Source organism: Syngnathus leptorhynchus, chromosome 7 (genome assembly GCF_054491065.1).
Source record: "Syngnathus leptorhynchus isolate UIUO chromosome 7, UIUO_Slep, whole genome shotgun sequence".
Taxonomy (NCBI): domain Eukaryota; kingdom Metazoa; phylum Chordata; class Actinopteri; order Syngnathiformes; family Syngnathidae; genus Syngnathus; species Syngnathus leptorhynchus.
In genome coordinates this window covers 10,638,018-10,662,383 of record NC_141201.1, presented here as the reverse complement: position 1 = coordinate 10,662,383, position 24,366 = coordinate 10,638,018, and the positions used below count along the sequence as shown (strand labels likewise).

At 39.4% G+C, this 24,366-nt stretch overlaps 4 protein-coding genes, 1 long non-coding RNA gene and 1 other non-coding gene across 9 annotated transcripts; 3 read left to right on the top strand and 3 right to left on the bottom strand.

The window, feature by feature from the left end:
• Nucleotides 1-7,017: 7,017 nt before the first annotated feature.
• On the top strand, nt 7,018-11,321 carry nipsnap2 (nipsnap homolog 2). The gene is made up of 10 exons (XM_085916427.1): nt 7,018-7,159; nt 7,561-7,697; nt 7,773-7,818; nt 8,192-8,286; nt 8,558-8,628; nt 8,719-8,859; nt 9,198-9,229; nt 9,631-9,725; nt 9,997-10,080; nt 10,352-11,321. The coding sequence occupies exons 1-10, from the start codon at nt 7,068-7,070 to the stop codon at nt 10,414-10,416; spliced, it is 858 nt and encodes a 285-aa protein (XP_085772553.1). The 5' UTR covers nt 7,018-7,067; the 3' UTR covers nt 10,417-11,321.
• psph (phosphoserine phosphatase) lies at nt 11,236-14,481 on the bottom strand. Its single transcript, XM_085916428.1, has 6 exons — nt 14,373-14,481; nt 12,920-13,066; nt 12,703-12,837; nt 12,087-12,232; nt 11,847-11,995; nt 11,236-11,764 (listed from the first exon to the last, which is right to left on the bottom strand). The coding sequence occupies exons 1-6, from the start codon at nt 14,447-14,449 to the stop codon at nt 11,654-11,656; spliced, it is 765 nt and encodes a 254-aa protein (XP_085772554.1). The 5' UTR covers nt 14,450-14,481; the 3' UTR covers nt 11,236-11,653.
• Nucleotides 14,482-14,529: 48 nt separating this feature from the next.
• LOC147054710 (uncharacterized) lies at nt 14,530-16,170 on the top strand. Of its 2 annotated transcripts, none has more exons than XR_015066723.1 (3): nt 14,530-14,718; nt 15,259-15,333; nt 15,723-16,170. It is a non-coding gene; the product is annotated as an uncharacterized LOC147054710 (long non-coding RNA). The 2 variants fall into 2 exon arrangements; XR_015066724.1 differs by having other exon boundaries at nt 14,534-14,706.
• Nucleotides 15,012-15,143, top strand: LOC147054711 (small nucleolar RNA SNORA15). The gene has a single exon (XR_015066797.1). It is a non-coding gene; the product is annotated as a small nucleolar RNA SNORA15 (small nucleolar RNA).
• Nucleotides 16,171-16,681: 511 nt separating the features above from the next.
• Nucleotides 16,682-21,537, bottom strand: phkg1a (phosphorylase kinase, gamma 1a (muscle)). 3 transcript variants are annotated; one of them, XM_085915910.1, is made up of 10 exons: nt 21,340-21,537; nt 20,296-20,407; nt 19,465-19,643; nt 19,240-19,294; nt 19,058-19,123; nt 18,806-18,969; nt 18,159-18,249; nt 17,795-17,948; nt 17,583-17,708; nt 16,682-17,393 (listed from the first exon to the last, which is right to left on the bottom strand). In XM_085915910.1, exons 2-10 carry the CDS (start codon nt 20,376-20,378, stop codon nt 17,127-17,129), a joined length of 1,185 nt encoding a protein of 394 aa, XP_085772036.1. In that variant the 5' UTR covers nt 20,379-20,407; nt 21,340-21,537; the 3' UTR covers nt 16,682-17,126. The 3 variants fall into 3 exon arrangements, with proteins under 3 accessions (XP_085772036.1, XP_085772038.1, XP_085772037.1); XM_085915912.1 differs by lacking the exon at nt 21,340-21,537 and adding an exon at nt 21,295-21,326; XM_085915911.1 differs by lacking the exon at nt 21,340-21,537 and adding an exon at nt 20,716-21,221.
• Nucleotides 21,538-22,170: 633 nt separating this feature from the next.
• chchd2 (coiled-coil-helix-coiled-coil-helix domain containing 2) lies at nt 22,171-24,333 on the bottom strand. Its single transcript, XM_085915916.1, has 4 exons — nt 24,126-24,333; nt 23,263-23,500; nt 22,874-23,048; nt 22,171-22,442 (listed from the first exon to the last, which is right to left on the bottom strand). The coding sequence occupies exons 1-4, from the start codon at nt 24,173-24,175 to the stop codon at nt 22,432-22,434; spliced, it is 474 nt and encodes a 157-aa protein (XP_085772042.1). The 5' UTR covers nt 24,176-24,333; the 3' UTR covers nt 22,171-22,431.
• Between the last annotated feature and the right edge of the window lie 33 nt (nt 24,334-24,366).

The window sequence follows — 24,366 nt, the reverse complement described above, 5'->3', positions numbered from 1 at the left end:
CCTTTTTTTTCCACCTTAAAAAAACTTGGTGTCTCGTGTCATGACATCAGACATATCAGTCAACTTGCTGGAGCTGGCAGATTCAAAAGGTCTGTAACGGAACAAACTTCCTATACTTCTTAATTTCATTCTCGGATCCAATGTTTTTCCGTAATAACATTCAGATGTCTTACTTCATGCAATAGAATACTTGACTAAAATATTACATGTTCTCCTTTAAACATGTTGACAGATGATCCGATGAGGTATTCAGTAATGGTTGAGTGTAAGATGACATTTCATTTATTACTCGTTTGTTACATACCACACTATCAAAAGTGAACAAATCCAGGTTTAATAGATGCTAGATGGATGGTTGCAAGACAGACAGATGGATAGACAGATAGATGGATGGATTGACAGATGACAGATGGCTAGAGAGATAGACGAGGTAAGCATAATACTCATTCTATAACAATATATACATATTTTATAAATGATGTTTTAGTCCGTATGAGGATTTGAACCATTCATGGATATTGGAACCGTTCTTGTGTTGTCCATGACTGAGTTGACTTTTGGCAAGGTTTTTGTCTTTCATCATTTGGTTTATATTGCTCTTCCAAACGTGTTGCTTGAATTTGGCTGGGATGAAATGATTAGAATCAAGTAATATGACAGCCTCTTTTAATGATGCAATTTGAAACGCTATGGAACTGAAGAACCCCAGATACATTTTCATTTTTTAAAAGTAAATGTTCCATGCAAAATGCTAAGAACGTGAAAAGAACCACTGACAGCGTACATGTGTCATTGCTGGAATCCCGTATGATGTTGTCAAGTGAATCCTGCATTTTGTAAATGTCTCGTTAATATGATTGGCATTTATTATGTGTGAAAATTCCTACAGTTCTTAGGGATTTACTGTTTTTTTTTATGGGAGCTGAGGTGGGGCTTGGCTCCTCTTGGCTCCCATATTTGCAAATCCAACCATTGATTTCATGGTATACCAGCTGGGATAGGCTCTAGGTCAATGTGACCCTGAACATCCAGTTCCCAGAGACTATCCCAGCTGACAATACAGTAAGTCTTGATAGCTCATAGTGACACCACAAAGAAGGTGTTTATTTACAGACAATCACTGAACAACTCTCCTTATATGGCAGTCGATATACCAGCAGATTTCTTGTGAGGGCTTTCAGAGGCATAGAGGGCTTTTGCATGATTATTTGGCATAGATGTATCATTTTTCTTGATGCAGGAACAGGTGTTCAACTCGGGCCTGAAATTCCATAAGAATCTGGGAATTATTTCATTACAGCACCACAGGTGGTGAAATATATTAATATTTTCAGGGAAAAATGAATAGTAGTCAGCTGTTGCAAACATCTGCTGTGGGTCTAATTATTTCTCCCCATAATTATTACTAAGTTGCAAAGTCGAGTATTATTTCAGTTTCTCAGATTTGATGTTGCAGTACATAATAAAGTACAATGCTTGCAAAAAGGAAAATCAAGATTTATACCATTAGTTTCACAGATCTGCACTGAAAGTATTGTATTCTTGCTCGGCACATCGATATTTCATAGAATATGTGACTGAAATAAGTTTTTGCAACAAATGGACATGAAAACATATTCCACTCCATGGCGGTGGTAAAATGTTTGAAAAAGAATTTATTTTCCCAGGAAAATCGTGAGAAAGCTCGTCGTGTGTAGACACCGGTGAACGTTAAGGATGGAAACAGTGAGAAAATATTTAAGCCCCAAATTCATCCATCATATCTTGAAAACATGTTCCCTAAAAATGTCCGCTTTGAGCAGTATGACGACAGCTCCTTGCACTTTATTTGCTATTTGGTTAAAAATTTAAATCTGACTTCACTCTGTTTGGAAAAAAACATACCAATCTGTGGATACCTTTTTGTGTGCTTTTCTTGTGACGTAAAGTCTAAATTGCTTCCAGGCAAACATGATATATGTGAAAGAAGACCTGGCACAAGAGAGCTGTCATGACATCTTAGCCTTCGAGATTCCCTCATTCAAACCTGCACCGACTGGCTGGAAGAACAAGTGCAATATTGCAACAGGAAAGATTGACAGAGTTCAACTCCATGAATCACCATATTCGCACAACATTTTCCAGGGCGCCATTCCTTCTATTTCAATTTTAAAAACTAATTAGCTTTTCTCATGCTGAATTCCAAAGTCCATTTTGATTATACAAAGTTTTTATCCAATTCTAAGTATTCTTGTGGATGTACCGTAACATAGTGCCTGCTTTCTGCTTCTGGCATTAAAGCGACTTAAGAATAATGATGAGTGTTTATGAATTGTTCTTTTTTTTCTTGCTGTATAACAGTTACAGGTTTTCATCAGCCAGCAGTAATGTGGCAATGATGTCATTACATGACCTCACAATCGGCACTTACCAAGCATCCAATCAACTTGTTCTGATTGCATTCTCTATGCTTTTCACAGTACCGGGGTCATAGTTGAATTTTACTCTGTGATTTGTATTTATCAAGCATTCGCATGCAATGTCTGAGTATGTTGTCATTTTTACTTGATTGTACTTTTTTTTTTGTTTCCAGCCAAATCACAGAAGACCTGGGAAATGCCAAGAGAGCGCTCATGGATTGAGATATAAACATTCAGTCATAGCGTTTTGTATCCATCCATATTCTGTTCCACATATCCTGTTCAGTGTCACGTAAGGCTGAAGTCCATCCCAGATGATTTAAGTCGAAAGGCAGACTACAATGTGGACTTATCACAAGCCAATTACAGGGCGGATGTAAAAGGACATGAAAGTCTTAGTACAGTGAAAATTAGGGTCTTCTGTATTTGACACACCACAGAGAAGAGTGTTTTTAACAATCTTGCCAAATCAAGCTTCCACATAGAGACAAATCAAGCTGTTGTTTCTGCTCTCAAATGCTGTCAGCTGAATGTGTGAATCCGCACCCTCCTGGGAAATAGATTTTTAGCAATTAGCTTGAAACACGCCGAGGTGGGCTGACATTTCCAGTTTCATATTTTAGTGTTTGTGTGGATTACACATGTAAGACAAAGGAGCGTGTTTCTGTTTCTGCCAGTCGTCAGTGAAATTGGAATTTGTCAGTGACGTACTGAAAGGTTAGTCAGCAATTGACCCGGGTAGGAACGATTACACACACGGACAAAAAAATCACTTCCATCCATCCTCAGCAAGGCCTTTTTTTGAACTTTCTAGTCCCTCATCCTTCTACCTCAAAATGGGCGTCCGTTAGTGATGGATGGACGGATCATTCTGTAACTGGGGAAAAGAAATGCCAAAATTCATTTTACAGGGTCTTGAAGTGAGAACTTCAGAAAAGTCAGCGAGGGAATCCTACGCTACCAGTGGCGAGACGTAATGTAGCGTTCGCTGTCCTTCCAACCCATGCCATTACAGAGTCACATATGATACATTGCTATGGGGGAAAAAAAACAATCTGGGCATGCTCTGGTAATTAGCGATTTCTTATCTATAATATTATAGCCACATATAAACAGAAATGTTTCCAGGATTTTAGTCTACTTTCTCAAGTAAAACAAATCTTTTAGTGCCACTGTGTGCTGAATTTCCTGGCTTTGGCGCCCAGATAAATTAGGGAGTGGAGACTCACGACACTCACAATACATCCACATTGTAAGTTCAACAGTGTTTCTTGGAGAGCGTTTAAATCCCAAATACACAGCTACGCCAAAGATAATAAGAGAAAGCTCAGGTTGATTGCTACATTTGCTGATTAGGGTATTCATAGTGACTAAAGAATTTCCACAATCTGGTTCTGACCAACTAAACAATTGAGACATTCTGATATATTTTTAATAAGAAGAATTGACTTTTTTCGATGACACCTGGCATCTGTCAATGCGCTTTCTCAACCCGTGACTGGCCAATCTTTTCGAATAGGCCAAGCTTTTGAATTTCCATGTGAACATAAACTAAAGATGTCTGCACAGCTCTAATCATTTGGCACGAGATATAACATTTGAGTTTGAGAGGCTTGGGTGAAGGATTTATCCATATGGGTTCTAAACTGATAAATGGCATCTGTGGTTTCTGGAGTATTAGTGGAGGATTCGTGTCTTCTGTTTTCACAGCTGCTCTTCTTTGAATCTGGTTTATAGAAAATGATTGTGTCCAGGAATGAAATTTGAGAATATCTGATGTGGCAAAAGTCACATGGAAGCAAACAACCAGAACAAATATTGGAGAAATAGCAAAAAAAAAAAAATTAGCTTGCTAACCCTAATGCTTGTGTCCTTTAGCTGTTATAGGTCATAAGAAATTGTATGTGGCTTGAAGGTGTGAAAACTCACTGTTTGACTTAAAACCTTTCACTTGCCAGAATACACACCGACATATTTAATGTCCTATTAAACCATCTCAACAAATGAGCACATTTCAGACTATGATGCAAGACCGAAGGTTAAAGTTTGTCTTGCATTATGCGTAACTGTACCAAGCAATGTTGCACAGTAAATGTTCGGTACATTGAGAGCTCTTTGTCTCGTGTTGACCTCACTTTTCCCATTACTAATATGAGGCCCCTTGTGAAAGTTTCCAAACACAAGTGCGTACTGATCAGGCCATTGAAAATAATAAATATGTTGTAAGTGCTCTGCTGTGTTTGTGGGGTTTTGTGAGGTGCAATGAATGACACAACACTATAAGTGCAACAAAGCATCCTTTTAATGTTATTTAAACTCCTGAAATACAAAAGTAAAGTTGATGTTTCTGCCTGACACAAAACACCTTGATAGAAGAAAAGAAAAGAAAACACAAAAACAACGTTCGATCATACTTGGAATTCCCAGACAAGTCGGCAAATTGCCTTTGGTTTTACAAAAATGTTTCACGGAGAAAATATTCGTCTGTGATTCATGTTCTTGAACTTAAGACAAAGACATCTATAGTTGCTGAATTCCAAGTGCTGCTTATCCTACAGCCAACGAGGCTTTGAAAATATGGACCCTGTTAGTTTCATTGTCACACTATCAAATAATAAATCAATCTCAACTGTTCTGAATTCCACAGTGCTTACGATCCCACCACCAAAGCCGCCGTGGTCTGCTCCAGACAAATTACATTGAAGATTCAGTTTCAATAGAGACTATGTGTGTGTTTGTGTGTTTGTGTGTTTGTGTGTTTGTGTGTTTGTGTGTTTGTGTGTGTGTAGTGTGTGTTCGTGTGTGTGTGTGTGTGTGTGGTGTGTGCATGTGTTATTTCCAGTCATAAATACCGTATACTTTGAGTTATGGCGCCCTCTTACGTAATGTTGTGGTAGGTGTTTTTGAAATGGTTGTACTTTATCAAATGTACTCGTAGTACAGTTGACCCTTTCATGCATCCATCCATTATCCTCATGAGGGTTGCTTTTTAAAATAATAATGAAAGAATGTAATTTCAGTGGCATCACCATTGTGTGGCTTTGTGCCAGGATGCTCATTATAAGGAGCAGTCTGATGAACTCAGAAATGAAATTGAAATACAATTGTTATATTTTAGTTTATCATACAGTATTTATACAGTTTTTATATATTTTTATATAGTATTCTTATTGTAACATTTTTTTTAAGTCTGTTGTCTTAACATCCAGTGTATTTATCTCAAATCATCAAAGCAAATAAGCACAAGTGCATTGTATAACTTCTATAAGACAACAGTGCAAACTGTGTTTCAGCTTCAGAGTTCGTCATCACGCTTCATAAATCACCTACAGAGATCACAATCAAGATTATTTCTATCAATTACACCCATGTTCTCCCGTCCATGACAAATGAGAGGCCCCGTGCGTGAGGTGAATGAGGTCAGCGAGTTTCTTGAACACATTACAGTGATAAATGAGATATTTCCACCTGCGCAATTAAACACAGTAAGACGAGTTCTGGTGAGTCACAATAAATCAGATGAATGTAAATGTTTTCATTGTAGATTGTATGGTGCCTGAATACTAAAAAAAAATGTCAAACTTTCATTAAACATTGTGCTAGTATGGAGCCTGTGGCCCAAGAATTAAAGTCTGATATATGATGGCTGCATCATGTTTTCAAATTTGATCCATCTGTCAATTTTCTATACAACTTGACCTCACAAAGGACATTGGTGAGCTGGGAGGGAAGTCTGGGAGGGCCTCCTAAAGCTGCTGCCTCCGTGACCCGACCCCGGATAAGCGGAAGAAGATGGCTGGATGGCTGGCTGGCTGGCTGGCTGGCTGGATGGATGGATGGATGGATGGATGGATGGATGGATGGATGGATGGATGGATGGATGGATGGATGGATGGATGGATGGATGGATGGATGGATGGATGGATGGATGGATGGATGGATGGATGGATGGATGGATGGATGGATGCATGGATGGATGGATGGATGGATGCATGGATGGATGCATGGATGGATGCAAGTCAAGTCAAGTCAAGTTTATTTGTATAGCCCTAAATCACAAGCAGTCTCAAAGGGCTTCACATAGACAATCAATTGACAATTATTCTCAAAGCATCCCCTGATCTTGGGCTCCCAAAAGGGCAAGGAAAAACTCAAAAACCCCTACCAGGGGAAAAATGAGAAACCTTGAGAAGGGACCACAGATGGAAGGATCCCCCTTTCAGGATCACCAGGATGCATGGATGGATGCATGGATGGATGCATGGATGGATGCATGGATGGATGGATGGATGGTAAACATCATCCAGGACAAATTGGATTAAAACTGAAACTGTTATGTGCACTGAAGGAGGACATTTATCTTAGGGTGTACAAGGGAAGAGAGATATTAAATCAGTGATGTAAATCTGCTAGCTACTGAGTCAATAACGGTAGGCCTGCACTGATAGATGTCGGTAATGTAGGACATTTTTACTTTTGCATTTTGAACAACGAGCCCAAATAGTGACGCTAGCCATACGTCACCCTGGTTCCTTCTTCTAGACTTCGACTCGACCACATGAGCCCTGTGGCGCTTTAAAGTACTCTGTCGCCACCTAACGGTCAACAGTGTGAACAACGCTTGAGGTTATCCACAGCAAAAGCAGACCCCTCTTGCTCTAATGGAAGATGGCGACTGGAGTCCTTCAGAGAGCAAGCACCGGCTTGGCCCGGGCTAAAAACGGGGCCCAGTCCACCAAGCATCTTCTCGTTTGGAGCAGGTCGGCTCGTCAGCAAGATGCATGACACGTTTCATTGTTTGTTGTAGTCTGTTATTTGTGTGTTAGCATCGGAGGTTGACATGATGTGTCTGTGCAAGCTAGCTGCCGATGCGCTAAGTAGTTGAGTAGCGGTCCATCCGAACTAAACCACATGAAAAACACTCACTCTGCAATGTTTTATTTTACGAAATTAGATAAACGCTGTGTATTTACTTAGTCAAAGGAAACACACTTTTTAAGTTGTGCCGTGGTGTTTGTCAGATGCTCAAGGTCAATTTGCTACTTGGATGCTACCTACTGTATACACGAAAGTCCTTGTGTATCAGGGTGTGATCATGTGATGTGATACTTACATGGCATCAAGCATCTTCGGTCTTTTTAACTTATTTTTTATTTTGCAGAGGTTTTTCCACATCCGGCGTCACTAAAGAAGACAGCTGGTTCAAATCACTCTTTGTCAGAAAAGTTGATCCTAGGAAAGATGCACACTCAACCCTACTGACTAAAAATGAGGAAAGTAACCTTTACAAAATCCAGTGTAAGTACATTGCACATTTCTCAGAACAAACATCCTTAAGTTGGTAGAATTATTGAAATGTATCTCTGTTTTCAGTCCATAATGTCAAGCCTGAGTGCCTTGAAGCATATAACAAACTCTGGTAAGTTGTATTTTTATTGTTTAATCCTAAAATATTTTGCTCAGCATGAGTTAGAAGCATATCACTGAGACATGTGTGCCAAGTGTGGTGCAGCCAGTAAAAATAAATCTGTGTGTTCTATTCTTGTGAGGTGTTTAAAGAGCTGCTATGCTGCAAGTCATCTGCGCATAACTTAGACGTCTACAGGCCAAGTACTTTTAGTAGTTGGCTTCTATTTAGGTTCTGCAACTATAAACACCACTTGAACTTTAACATGAAACATATTTATGATTTTAGGTATGGTTGCAAAACTATTCTTGATTAAATAGTGCTAGAGTCCTAGCTGAATATAGTTTGATTTGTTTGAGAAATTATACATATTTTTTTGTCACAGTGAGGAAGTCTTGCCCTCCATCCATGCTGATAAGTATTACCCCTGTGAGCTGGTGGGCACCTGGAATACTTGGTATGGAGAACAAGACCAGGCTGGTAGGATCATCACTGCCAAATATATTGCATCATAGCAAAATGTCTCCATATGTATTGTATGGTAGCACATAAGTGAGATGTGCTGTGAGAAATAATTGCTCCATACATTTTTTTTTTCTACAAATGAACAATTAAATACTCGTCCACTAGATGGCAGAAGGTACAAAATAAATGTGCGAATTTGCTATTTATGACATTTTCGGATTCCCACTCTAGTTAACTGTTGTATATGACACAGTAAAGATCTTTTTTTTATTTATTTTTTGCCCAGTTCACCTGTGGCGTTACAGAGGTGGTTACCCAGCTCTGACAGAGGTGATGAATAAACTACGCCAGAACAAGGTCAGCAGGATTTCTTCCCACCTATTCTGTTGTTTATCCCATCAGTGAATAGAGCCCGTTTGTACTGACTCATGTTTATCCCAACTGCAGGAGTTCACAGAGTACAGAAAGGAGCGTGGTAAAATGCTGCTCTCTCGCAGAAACCAGCTTCTACTGGAGTTCAGTTTCTGGAATGAGCCAGTTCCTAGAGAGGGACCCAACGTCTACGAGCTGAGATCCTACCAACTCAGGGTGAGTACTAAGAAACAATAAAAGCATTATTTGTGTTTTCACAACACTTCATTACCAAGCAATCAAATTTGACTTGTAAAATACACGAGTGGATCTGTGCATGTTCCACGCTTATCGGTTGTGTGGGCCGGTAATTCTGTCTGTTAATGCTAATCTGCGCTAACACTGGAGCTCTGCTTTAGGGCAACAACAAATTGATAATAGAATAATATTGGCAACAAATTTCATGATGGATTCATTGTCTCACGACATCACTTGGTTATTATCAGCCGCTCCATTGCTGTATTGTGCACAGAGCAGCAAACAGACTCGACTCATACCACTGTTCTTTCCCACAGCCAGGAACAATGATCGAGTGGGGTAATTACTGGTAAGACTGCATAAATTAATTGCACGCATAGAACCTGTTCATAACAGTCTCCACAGAACTGTTCAGTCTAATGAGCAAACATTGAACTGAACAACATTGAAGCGAGACAAAACATGATCATTCTGCTTGATAGTTGTAATAGATTGTAAATAAGAAGGTTTTGGGGGCTTGCCGGACTGAATGTTATCAGTGAGTGCCACCATCGCAAAAATTGTCTGCATTCACACCGTCATCACACTTTATGTATGTCCACTCTATTTAATCCATAACTGTGATAAAGTAAGAGTCTTTGACTTTCGGGCATGAAATATCTGATTACTCTTCTTCTTTGTACACTGACCAGATTGTACAACCCCTCCCCCCTTACATGATATAAATGATTGTTTTGTTGTTTTGGGCAGGGCGAGAGCTATCCGACTACGCCAGCAAAACAGTGAAGCCGTTGGAGGGTTTTTCTCACAGATTGGCAACCTCTACATGGTTCATCATCTCTGGGGTAATGTCAAGACACCAGCTCGAGTTGAAAAATAATACTGTACAGGATTAAAGCTTTTTGAACTCAAATACTTTTGTAAGGCCACCACACTCCGAGTGACATGGATAAAACTGGCTGAATTTTTGCAGGGTGTGGGCTTGGCTAAACTAATTTTCATAAGTGGAGGACTGTCGGCCACTGCTTTGTCAACCTGATCATTTAATGTAGTCATTGGAGGCAGAACAAAGCTGTGCTTTCTGTAGTGAATGGTCTTGAGTTTTGTTTCTTTCAGCGTACAAAGACCTTCAATCCAGAGAGGACACAAGGAACGGTGCGTGGCAAGAGGAAGGCTGGCATGAGGTGGTCTACTATACAGGTGGGCAAATACTATTTAGAGAAAAAAAAAACCTCCAGCAAATTAGATGAGTGATTGCTTTTGTTGATTAATTCAAGTATTTGTCAAGCCATGGTACAAGCAACATTGCATATTTGCCAAACGAATTATCCGATTTTATTATGAGGCCAGATCATCTACTTCAAATGCCTTTAAGGACTGGAACTGAAATAAATATTTGACTTTTGAGTTAAAATGACAAGAGCAAATGGTTTCTAAAACCTGTTGCTTCCATCCGCCTCTCCCCTCACAGTTCCTCTCATCCAACATATGGATTCCCGAATTATGATCCCCACCAAGGCATCACCGCTGAAGTGAAGACTGAAGCCTCTCGCATTGAGTGACCCAAGAGCATCATATCCGACCGATTCAGTTATACCAAACTACATGCCTCTTTCTTTCATCATTATTGTCATTTCAGGAGTATACTTATTGTGGTAGGCTGAAGTGGCACAGCATTGGAACTGCAGGGCGTACTTGCTAACTCCAAAATACTCTTATCTATAATGCTTGGCAATATTTATATTGCCAAGCATCTACCTAGACACAAGCGCAAACTACAAGATTGTCAAACATTCGTGTCACAGTCCTTTTCAGTATTTTGGGTAGTTCAAGATTTGCTTTGAAACAAGCCCTTACAACTCTACTGCATTATGCCACTGCATTGTCATTTATTCCAACATGGACTCTGCCACGTGGAAGCTAATTATTGATGAACAAGATTAGAGGCTACCAAAGTATATCGATAAAATAAAACAATGCAGCTATGGTATGTAAAGTTTAAGAGTCTTGTTCCTATCGTAACTGCTGGGGGACTTTTATTTATTGAGCGTCATTGTTAATCGTTAAAATGTTAGCTGGCATAACATCTGAACTTTGTGTTCCAAAGTTGACAATATCAATGTGTAATACATATTTTCAAGAAGTTAATATTTTTGACTGAATTTCATCATGGTTTTTTTTTTTCTGTCTTTGTGGAGTTTTTACACAATCCGGTTATCAAGTTTCTTAGTCTTGTTTGTAAGTGTAACTTTTTTGGCCTTGTGTGAACAAAGCATGCCTTGTTTAAAAATTTGATGTAAGGTATTTTCAGGGGGAGTCATGATAAACCACAACATGGGCATTCATGCCACAACATATTGTCAGATTTGTCTTTATTTTGTCTTTCTAGGGCAATAATGACACAGAATTAAAGCAATTCAAGCAACAACATTTGTCTGTGTTTAAAACTCAAGTCTTTACAATGCAGCCTATCCTTCACGCGACCGATTACAATTATCCATACATAATTAATTTGTTCCACATTGCACTTCCCATTGTGTAGGAGTAAGTCTGAAATGAAAAAAAGTGCCTAAAACACAAAGATTTTGGACCTCCACACAGGCAGCGGGTATTTTAAAGTATAGAAGAAATGGTCGGATTATCGTAAACATTGATTTAGAATCTGTTTACATAAATGGAGTATTCACGATGGATAAAACCATCAGATATACACCTTCTGGTGCAAATAACATTTGTTTAAAAAAATAAAGAGTAAATGTACTCTTTAGGGTCATCAAATCTTTTCCATTTCTTTTAGCAGCTCTCCAAAACTTGTAACATACCACAAACTCATCTCTTTAACCTGTGGCCTCACCACATTGCCACCAAATCCAATGAAGGCGTTCTATAGAGGGAAAATTGATTATCAATACAATGAATATAAATAGCCTGAATATTCAAATGAAACCATTAACATGAATACTCACAGCTGGAGGGCAGGCCTCTAGATCTGTGGCTCCATCTCCAATCATCACCACTGTCTTGAAGCCGTACTTTTCCTTCAGCATGCTAATGACTTTGCCTTTCCCCCCGCTCTCTGCTGTCGGCTGGCTCTCATCAAATCCAGCGTACTCACCTAAACACAACCACATTCAATCTATTACTTCTTGAAGTAATGTCATGTCGGGGACATTTTTGGAGATGAAGTCTCACTCCAGTATTCTTACCATTGAAGTAGAACTTGAGTCGGTTGGCGTAGATGTTTTCTAAAGGAATGTTTAGCTGAGTGGCCACATGTTCCACAATGCAGCGGAAGCCGCCTGAAATGAGGAACACCTTGATGTTGCGTTGGTGTAGGCGCTCCACAAGATCCCTGGATATGAACACGAAAGGAAATCAATGATCAGGATAATCACCATCCTTGTGGTTAGCGTGGGAAAGGCATATTTTTGTCCAGGCATGGCAGTGCTTCAGTAGATCATAACATCTGATGGTTAGAGCAACAAATGTATAGACTGGAAGATCTCAAGGAAACTCAAAACAATATGAGACAGGTTTAAAAGTTAAGTTAAAAGTGCACAAAATCCCATCCCAAACATGCATGGAATGAAGTAGAAAGAAGATTGTGGGCTATGTCTTCTTGTGACAGCTAATATTACAAATTCTCATCATTTAGATGGCTCATAAAATGTTCTCAGCAAAATACATTGGAGTGTCTTTCCCAAAGCTTTCAATAATTTGAAGTACTTTCCTAATGCAGTCTAGTACTCTCGGAAAATCTTGATCTTCACAATGCTGTAAGTGAAACAAAAGAAAACAAACATGGGGGGTTGCCTCTCATACCTGATACCTGGGGTCAGCTGTGGTGGGTGGTCTGTGATCAGTTTGTTGACCTGTTCCCTGGAACATTTAATGATGGCGAGGCGCTCAGTCAAGGCTGATTTGAAAGTCACCGAGCCACCCATGGCTTTACGAGTCCTATAAAGTAAAAAAATTAAGTTAGGTTTCCTTTGAGAACATCGGGGAAAACATAGTTTTGAAGAGGAATGATTGTCTTTACATTTCGGTGACTGCATCCCCAACGCCGCAGAACTTTGCCAGTTCATCAATGCCTTCCTCTTTGATAACCGTGCTGTCCACGTCAAAACAGACAGCATCTGCTCTCCTAAAAAGTTCCTTTGTCTCTGACATTGTAGACATTGCAATGCTGTGAAGAGAAAGATTGTGTGCAGTCAGGACCAAACAAAAATAAAATTAATTTTCTACCATTGAAAATAGGACAGATACATAATAGTTAGACAATAAATGTGTCAACTAGGGGTGTAATAATAACCACGATATTGTGATATCGCAATATTGAAGTTGCCATAATACCACTAACATCATGTTACGACATTAAAAGATGTACAACCTCATTAAATATATTTTTTACCTGCTTCAGCCAAACACATTATAAACTACGTACATATACCTTGATACACAATATTGTGCTTTTTGCTAATATCATGAGCTTTTTTTTTAGAATATTGACTGCTTTTTAGAGTATTGTGAATGTTTTTATTTCGCCACACAATATCATGATAGTAATCGTATCGTGAGGTTCCTATCGTGGTAATATCATATTGTGACCATTGGATATGGTTGCATCCCAAATGTCAACATGTGAAAGTCTGAAACAGAGCTAACAGAAACTATATGCAATCATTTTTCACAGGTACACTATATTTACTTTCTACTATGAGCTTGTAAAGTGAAATTAGGGAATAGATGCGGAGCGGAGAAGCAAGATTGTATCCATCTGTGGCCTTAAATTAATAAAAAAAGACAAACTTCTTTGTTTGCTAAGATTTTTTCTTGGTGCCAAGATGGTTATTGTATATAATAGACAATAAACAAATCATTTTCCTTTTGCCATAATCTACATTTCTGAGTAGGACTTACTTTTAATTTATTTAAAACCAGTACTTTCACTTTTGCTTTGGAACTTGTACTTTCACAAAAGTGCAAGTACATTTGCCACAGCTGAAACTTACACAAAGCTCTGAGCTGATCTACACATGTTGTCCAATGAACATCAAAATCCATAATTAAATACGACAAAAGGGTCTCAGATTTTAACTTGGTTACATAATAGCGACTGCTTAAACAAAACATAGGAAGGGGGCCATGATGGACATCGTCTGCCACTGTTGCGTCACCCCTCACTCACCGTACAGAGAATGCGTTGCAACACTGAAGTAAGGAAACATCTAATTACAAGAATGCAATTTAGCAGGCAAGCTGATTGACAAAGAAACTATATCGTCATGCGGGCGGGATGATGATGAACCGCTGACATTTGATCAAGTTAAACCAGTTCTATTTTACCCAAATCTATTCTGTTTTTGCGATCAAGTCAGTTGACAGCAGCTGTTGAAAGATAAACTTGATGTGAAACAAATAAAAGGGCAAGTATGGCGTAGATTAAAGTGGAAATTGAATAAAAGAACAAGTCGTTCTGTAGTAATACTTACGAAAAATAGCAGCGGTGTAAAGGAACAAGAGGTAGCTTTAGGAAGAGACCACCACTGGCCACTCCACAGAGAAGCATCAGTTGGTGGACGACCCAGAAAAAGAACGAATAGAACGAGTTGCACCAATCAGAGCCAAGCCGGTGAAGGACCGCCTACACTCATCTGATAGGACGTCAGCAGGAATGACCAATCAGGGCTCTCATCGCAATGATCCCGCCCCTACAGCAGATCGGACCGGCCTGCCCTGAAGCTCAGAAATGCTGAACCAACAAGAAGCAAGGACGTCGCGACAACGTAAAGCATTACGGAAACAAATTTTACTCAATTAAATTAGGTACCTTTTAAGGTTTGTGTTCTCTGAACGTTGAAAGAGTGGAAGAATGTGTATTTCTAATAGAAAAGTGAGCGTTAACTCCTCGTTATATAGGTTATAAATTTTCGTGAATTAGCTTTAGCCTGTTAGCATTTCTTTGTGTAATGTACTTCGAGCTTCTCATTCATGTACTAATGCGAATAAACAACTGTATTATCTACTAAGGGAAAAAAGATCATCTGAAATGTTAATAATGGAACTACTGGACATTTAATTTGTGAAGTTTTTGTTTAACTGGTAACATTCCTGGAAACACGTGTTTGAATGCATGGCCGAATTCTGGTTTACTGTTGAAGTCGTAAACTCAGTCAGACACCATGCGAAATAAACAATTTTCACACAGATTTTACAATGAATGAGCAATCGCTCGACTCATTCTGCTGTCAGTGAATAACATTTTCTTACCAAACTAAAGGTGGAAATTTCAAGGATTTGGCTAGGAAACATTTACTGTGTTATTGAGTAGATCATTATTTCTGATATATGATAATATTTTAATTTCGTTTTCCATAGGAAACCATTAAATATTGACCGCTGAGCCGAAGACCATGCCACGCAAGCATTTCATCTTCTGGGCCACAAAATGAGGTGCACTTTCACAATCTGTTGTCATCCAGTATAATAGCATCTAATGAATGATAAATATCAACAATAAGATTCAGAAACAAATGTGGCATAATTATTAATGGGAGAAAAACCTGAAACTGCATGGCAGAATTCTGTTCCAACTCTGTGGTGGACACAGTCAGACACCATGCAAGAGGATTGCCTCATTTCTTGTAATCACGGGTAAACGCTCTTCAGCTTCATCCAGAAATATAGAAATGAGCACACATACTGTAGTGATAAGTTTTTATTTTAAAATGGTCTGTGCAATCCGTGACTTTGTGAACATTAGTCCCCTTAATGCAAACTACGTCCACATGTTCTGCACTAGTGAACTTGAATACATGATTTTTTTTTTTTTTTTTCAACAGGGCTTCAGAGTGATGTGATCCCCCCCCCCCCCTCCTTTTTTTTTTTTTTTTAACATTGTGGGTAAGTTCTGATGTACTGGCTTGTGTGCTGTTAGTCGAGGTGTCATTCCAACAGGAGGATGAAAGACATACGTGTGCTCAAGTTGTCACAAATATAATTTGTTGTACCCAATTATACAAGGGATGGGCCAAAGGTTTTCAGCCTCACCTTGAAATCAAATACACACCTCTATGCTCACAGCTAGATAGGCCAACTCTTTGCGTGTTTAACAAAGTGCTTCTCTATCGAAAGAAGAATTGCATGCAGTAAATACATGCGTTTGAGAAAGAAAAAAAAAAGTCCAAACAAAACAGAGGGCAAAGAGCCTTCATCCAGGAGAGTCAATGCATCACATGTTGGAGAATAGTATTGGTCTCTTTTCTTGTTTTAGCCAGAACATTTTGTACCTTTGTACCAAAAAGGATAACCAATAAAGTTTAACACTTACTTTGTGCGGTTTTCATTTCTTTAAATAATAACACGTTCTAAAGCTGGTTTATTAACTTTATGTTCCAGTCATTACATATTGTTACATCTCAAGTATTATGTACCACAAAATACAACCATTCAGTCATTAACATGAAACAATGTCCGGTGGTTCTCAAATTGCTCCTTCCCTTGAGGGTACTTGATACTTTAAAATCTATTTAAAGAGCACCAGTAGCATCAGTACAAAAATGGTAAAAAAAACAGCAGTTTAGACTACTGTACATTTTGCATTATTTTTAAAGTCTCAGAACATGTGGTTATGAGCTTGAGTGACATTTTTGGGGTGGTGACTCAGCTACATAAGTGTCACTAAGTGTATGCTGAGGCCTTTGCCATTCATAACTCCATATTTTGACAGTTCTTTAATAACTACCAAAGTGATTTTATTGGTTGAATAAAACATGGCACAAAGATAAGCAACTAAAAGTTTGGTTTATTATTAAAACGTTAAATAATTTTCACTTTTAAAAGCAACTGCATTTCAAACAGTATCACATGATGATAAGCAAAACGATATGGCATGTGGTATGAAATCCACATCAGACAAGTTGATGCGTTGATGGCAACGGTTGGCTCATTTTATCATAAAGACCCAGAGTGAACACCTATACAAATCCAACATTTTCATTATATTATTGGCTAACATTGTTTTTACAATAAATTGTAAACCACATCAAAATGAACTGCTGTTGACTACACTCTCGGCATTGTGGAGTTTCTAACTAGATCCAGCAGGTGGTGCTGTTTTTGTACAAAAGGTATTTTTGTCTTACACAGCAACGTTAAGAGAGAAATAGGGACGTGGTGAGTGAAGTGAAGTGAATTCGATTTGATCAAGAAACTGTATCAATATTTATTGTGGTGACCTTTACTTATTACAAGATGTGCTGCACTGGCTCATCCGCCTCTGCCGCTATGGACAGCAGGATAGCCTTGGGAGTGTTCTCGAAAAGTGCCGCTCTGTTCTGCGTCTGGCCCTTCTTGACCCAATGGCCGTAGATCTTGAAGGCACATGCGTCGATAAGCTTGCGAATGGGCTTGACCGCATACGGGTCACTTTTCATCACCTCCTTAGTTACGGGTTTGACTCTGCGGTAGCTGCAGTAGATGCGCATGGTGGCGAGTACCGTGAGGCAAATGACCTGGTGAAAAGGTAACATTCTTTAAGGTACTTGTGTTCTACATAAATCAAGCAGCCCTAGATTTAATTTAAGCACCATTTATTGCCCCCATCACATATCATGGTAACTGTACTGATGCTGTTAAAAGTGTTAATGGACTATTTGACAGTTTGTTTCTTAGAACATTTCATATTCGTGAAAAGACCTTACCTTGAATTTTCTATACGGGCTCAATTGTCGGACTTCGTCTACCACATACTGGGAGAAGAACGAATGGTTGAGCACATCGACGGCTGTGTAACGCTGCCTCGGATCCACTACGAGCATTCGAGAAATCTGATAAAATGGCAAAAAGAGTGTACGTTTTACTGTCGAGCAATTTACATATAAAACAGATGAGATAAACCAATAAAGTGGCTGACCAAATCTTTGACAGTGTCGGAGCGGTCCTCCCATTCAGGGGATGAGAAGTTGTAATCTCCCTTTAAGATCATACGCAGCATCAGTATCTGTTTCCTGTGCCAGAATGGTGGCGAGCCAGCCAGCAGTGTATACATGATCACACCTGCACTCCATCTGCATGTATAAGCAAACACCATGGCAGAGTGTATTTGAGATAGCAGTTGTTGTCCTATCACTTACAAGAGTACTTGTGAATTAGACGTCTTGGAAAAGATGTAGAGCAAGGGCGTTTAAGGCCACCACCAAGCCCAGGCTTTGGAATGATCAGTAAATGCGCCTTATAAAATCTTTTTTCTGTTTTGATTTTTGTGATGGGACTCTTACATGTCTACAGCCGTTCCATATCCATCGTGGCCAGAGTCCATGGAGCACTGGATGATCTCGGGAGCAAGATACACAGGTGTCCCACACACTTCTGCAAGGTAAAAAAAAAAAAGCTTTTAGGAGAAAACAAGTTTGAACTTAAGCAACAGAGCAAATTTATTGCACGTTTGCTTCATGTTTCGTCATAACATAAAATAACAGTACAACATAACAATATGAGAGGGCGTTCCCATCGCTTGTCTTTTCTCCATGACCTTTCCTCTGATTGATTCTGAGATTCCAGCAAGTTAAACAATCCAACCTAAACAAATTACTTATTGATTTTTTGACTATTCAATGTTGAGGCAAATCACTATTTGGCATCTTTGGGTCTAATGACAGACAGACCCGAGTATCTTGTTGCAGCTCAACCTTTGTAACTTAATAATGTGAAACGAGACCAGAGCAGACCATGCTCTGATTTTGAACAGCTGCTGGGACATTTTGACAAGTTGTCACATTTCTTAAAGAGTGAAAACACAGTCAATTAAAGTGTCTACTGTATTCATGTTTTGGTGTCAGTTCACACAATATATCAACATCATGATCAATCGCCCACGAATATCTGCAACTACGAGGACAACCTGATAATGGAGTTGAGCTCTAACCTTTAAGCTTCTCTCCCGATTGGATTTGCACGGCGAAGCCAAAGTCTGTGAGTTTGATGTTCATCTGGTCATCCAAAAGGATGTTTTCCGGTTTGAGATCTCGATGGACTATGTTCTGTTCATGGAGGAACTGAACCACCTCCAGCAGAGGGCGCATGATGTTCCTACAACCAAAACATCAAGCACTCATGAAGGTTTGTTATGGTTGAGGTTTGACAGTCGGCTGGTTGCAGTCAAAATTTGCTTAGTGACCTTGTTTCTTTCTCACTCAGAGTTACTTTCTCTGTCAGGTAGTCAAAAAGTTCACCCCTTCTCATCCTGGAATGAAGAAGACAAAAAGTAAACAAAGCAAGAGTAGAGAAACATTCTTGGAAGAAGATTAACCTCAGAACAGTAAGGCTGCAAGTGTAGATTTTTCGTTTGTCCATACTCACAAGTCAAAAACCAGGAAAAAGAATACGTGGGATTCATAGCAGTCTTTCAGCTGTACTGTTTGTCAAACACAAGAAACGTCAAACAGTTCAAAATCTCTGCCGTTGATAGTCGGAAAGCAAATGCCATCATTTACGATAATTGGCCACTGACAGATGTGTTGGTTGGACGACACCCCCCAAAAATGAGGACAGATTACATTGTTAGTGTATTCAGTATGGACTTACTAATGTTCTCCCGTCCGCAGACTTTCTTGAGGATATCAATCTCCTTCACCGTAGAGTCCTTGATCTCCTCGATCTCCTGTGAGGTTGTATTGTCCGAGGGGGTGATGTCAATGATTTTCACGGCGTACTCCTGAGACGTGCGTTTGTCCACGCAGCGACGCACGACGCTGCTCACTCCCCTGAGGAAAATATATCTCGGATGTTCAATTCATGTGCTGTTAGCAGAACACACTGAATGGAAAATAAAAAAAACGAACCCTGGGGGTCCACCTGACTCTAACTTATTTTTGCAATTGCAAAATACTGCAGTATTTGAAATTCCACTTGGATTGCAGTATTGTTCAACATCTTAGAAAATAAGAAACATTGTGGTATATACAATTTTGACTGGTCACATGTAGAAAAAAAACATTCACATTCACACCAAAGGTAAATTTAGGATCTTCAATTAAAGGTGTAGTCTGTAATTTTCATTGTTCAAGCTGCAAGATTTAAATGTACCCTCACTTCACATTGGTTCATTTTTGTCATTATTTTTCCTCCATTTCATTTTTTTTTTTAATGTTTGTAAAACCAATCTACAAAACAGCTTTAAACACAGAACCAAAACACACAATACACAACATTTCTTATGTAAGGGGGGGCACTGTCTGAGAAATGGAGCGGAATGACAATTAGCACTCTCATTCTCTGCTCACATGCTTCAAGGGATGTATGGAACACCTTAGAGACAGACGTGGTGGGACAGACGTAGATTTTACGAAACATAATTCCACAATATGATCATCTCTGATGAAATTGTTTTCAGTATACCACGTTACACATACATACCTTCCCAGTATCTCCTTGGGCTCATACTTGTCATAGAACTCATGGGCGCCCACCCAATCGGGGATCTCCTCCTCCTTGGTCATGATGGAGTGATCAAAACAACAGCTATGCACTAGATGTCCAAGATACATAAAGAATCTAGTGTGAAAGGTCATGATAGGTCACATTTCTTCCTTAAAAGTGTGGTTCGTTATTTGTAACACAAATTGTTTTGAATCTTTGGAACCTAACCCTGACTTTATTTTGCAGTGCAGATTTGGTGGTCTATGGTTAATTTGCTTGGGCTCATTAATGCTAAAAAACAACATAGCACGACATAATAGGTAATGGACTACCGAGTCAACAGATATCGTAAAGCATTCCTGGGGGGGGGGAAACGCTGATAAATCAATATCCAATACACAATTAAACGGAGCAAACCTTATTGGGTTTCCAGAAATGTTCGGTTTACGAGTTTTGTTACGGCAGCGACGTAACCCGAATGTGTAACGCGTCGTAGTTTATCGTTTTTTCCGCGGCTACCGCAGTAACACGTCCTAAACACAGAAAGTATTTGAATGAGAAAGGAAGGGGGCACTTAGTATATAGTAAACAACCAAAGGGAAAATCATTAATATCGCCGGTTACTGCCCTTCTATAGTGCCATCATTTCAATCAATCTCCACCAGAGCACATAGAAACACTGCATGTCCTGATAGGCATAAGTAGAGCTAATACAATCAATGGGTTAACAAAACCTAAAAAAAAAAGACGACCAATTGATGCAAATTATCCAGTTAAGTTGTAATGTTTTGCCTACAAAACCATTTCACTGTATTTTATAGTTAACATGTACAGACGACGGTGGGAAAAGTGCTATTTTTTGTTTATTATGGACGCCATATAGCAACTTCCATTTAATTTACTACAATAAAACATTAGCCGGATGTTTTAAAATAACAGGCTTATGCTAGTTAAAAGTTTCGAACATTGTTGCGTCTTTTTTAAAACGATACTCGCATGGACAAATTGGAGTGAAAGGATCGAAAAGCCGGGTCCACTCACCGTGTTCCGGCTTGGGCCAGTCCCTCCTATTAAAGGTTATCCATCATCGAGAGGAAGGGTGCGAAGAACGTTGGACACCGACGCCTCCACTGCTTTGCGAGGTCGCTGCCATGACAGGAGCTCCAATGTCAGACACCAAAAATAAACTCTCGCTTCCAAAGCGAGCTCTTTCCTCTAAAGACTATCCGCTTAAAAAGCAGATGTCCCGAAATAACCTTATCAACTGTCTTACATTTGTAGACTCTGACAATTTCGAGATGGCTTTAGCTATACATGACTTAAAACTGTTCTATTTGCTTCAATGTTTGACTTAACTATACAACTTAATACAGAACCATTTCCTTTTATTTTATTTTTTTTAAATATACAACCTAGTAATTTATAACCAACTTAGACAAGACTCAACTGATAGGCCTGTACTACTACTTTCGAGGAAGCAGCATTACAGTAATCACGGGGGTCATATTGCACATCAACACCCCACACCAGTGATGACAATTCTCAAAGTAGTAACCAATTATTTATCAGGTCTCTGTATTGTAAAGTTGTATGCATAACCATAACCAATATTTGTGTCCTGTAGGGTTCACCATCCTCACATAAGTAGTATCCACAAAAAGACTTCATTGTTGAGTGACTTGAGACTAGCAGTGACTACAGAGTGTACTTACTACCCACTTGGCTGGTTGTTAACTGGCAAACCATCAACCAGTTTGCATGACGAGTCCATGCTGCATGATATGATGCACAGTGGGTTTGACTCCAGTGACATTAAATGCATGCAGTTTACTAATGTTAATGCCTTAAATATTGAGACAAATCATTGGAATCTTGTTTGTTGTCTTCATGATCCAAATGCTTTAATATTTTCATTTCTACAATAGAGGAATACCTAGCACTGCGAATAATGACATGCAAGCAAAATCAACTCAAAACAGCAATATTTATCAACATGTGACTACTAGCTCTTTTGTAGATTTTTGACTGAATTAACTGATACTGTCAGAAGAATAACTGTATATTTAACAGGTCTCAATTAGATTATGATGTCCGGCATTAGGTCTCCTCCCCTCCAAGGTTTCGCGATGCAATTCAAGATAGCCCTGTTGGATGAACAAAAACAGTCTTTAGTTAATTACCGGACACAATCTTACGTGGAGCATTAAAAACATTCTACTACATCTTTTATGCCCAGGTGATTATAAGTGCCGTAGAAGTGTGAAATTCTTGATGTTTTGCACAAGTAGACACAGAACCATTCAGATCTCTGGAGACCCTTGAAATGGTCAGTTTTCCCAATTTTGGCTTTCAGATCACCTGCCAATTCTTTGCTGTTCTTTCATTTCTCTATGCTCAGTGTAGTATGCACAATGGGTAAGTCACCAAACATGTGAATAACTAAGAATTAATCATTTCTCGAATTATTTGGGAGAGGTGGTGCATTATCTGAAAAGTGTATACTAAGTTTGTAAAATGCAGACCCTCATAAGCTATTTTTCCTTATGCAATCTAATGTTTTAGTCTCCATACTTACCATTCGCAAACTTGCATTGTTTGAGCACCTCGCTGAAGCCCTCGCAGAGTTTATAATCACTTTGGGATTGAGCGCAGTCAATAAACTGCTTGAGCTCATAGGAACATGCTTGCTGTGTGGTATTCTGCTGCTGGTAGGGGGACTGTGTTTGATATGGCTGGGCCTGATGGGGCTCCTAACACACACACACAAACACAAGGCAGAACCATTCAAGACCATGTATCTGAGTGATAAATAGTGGGGGTAATTTGACAGGTAAGAAGATGACTTGAGTCATCTTAAAGAATACTAAAGTATTTACAAAGATAATACACTTGTGATGAACTTACAACACAAATTACACTGCCCCTTAGTTCATCTATGAATGAATGAAGTGATGTTTTTTTTACCTGGTATGTGACATCAGGCCGCGCAGGCTCAGAGCTACCCCCGCTGAAGGCTCCTGTCATTGCATGGCCGAGGGTGTGTCCGACCGCAGAACCTACCGCTACCCCGGCAGCAGTTGTCGCCATCTGGGCAAACATACCGGGCTGCCTAGGCGCTGCCGCTGGAGCAGCCATGGCGGCTGGAGGCGCATGCATAGGTACAGGTGCATGAGAAGGAGGGGGTGGAGGTGGTGGCGCCCGACTGTGAAGACATTGACATAAAAGGTCAAACAATGGCACCATAACTGTTTTGTGTATCAACAATTGACTTGGTGATTAACAAAAGGTAGACTGTGCATAACATCTTTAATGAAAAACAACTTAACAGGGTCACTTGAACCGTAACGCACACATTCAGTTTTTTTTAAACAACGCAAGTTGACAATTTTGCCAATTACAATACTCCATAATATGAACAGAGTGTAAACTAGTGAAAGAAGTCAACCATGATTACCCAATAAGTGAATGGTCAAGGTGAACCATATTTACAGTTTAAAAAACAACATAGTTTCTCATATTTAATGAGAGAGGGGGGGGGGGGGGGGGTGTTCAACTAAACGGAAATGGTAGTTTCATTATTTAAACAGCGTCACGATTCGGTTATATATTCTGTTCAACAGCATGACCTTGACAAAAGACGTTAACCATGCGTACCAAATCTCACAAAATAGTAACATTTACAGAATTGTAAAATTTAAACCTGTAACCCTAAATGATCCATTTTATGTTAAGGAAATTTCTCTTGTTGGCTCAGTCCCACATGCAGTACGAGGACACGTTAGCACATGACGCTATCACAATTCAAATACGCAACTTTTCAATGTTACCTTGCTGGAGAAGGCATTCTCGATGTTCGGCTTCTGCTTCCCCTCGGCATGGTGTCAATTTACACAAGTTATTCTTCAAAATGTGCTGTTATCGGTAAATTACAAGTGTAACGTCACTACTAGTCTTCAGCTAAGCGCTTTAATCTAGCGACCTTTAGCCGTTCCGGAACTTTCCGTGTTACATCATTTATCTCCCGTGTAACTTCCGGTAAGTTAGAAAACAAGGTCACGTTCAACAGTG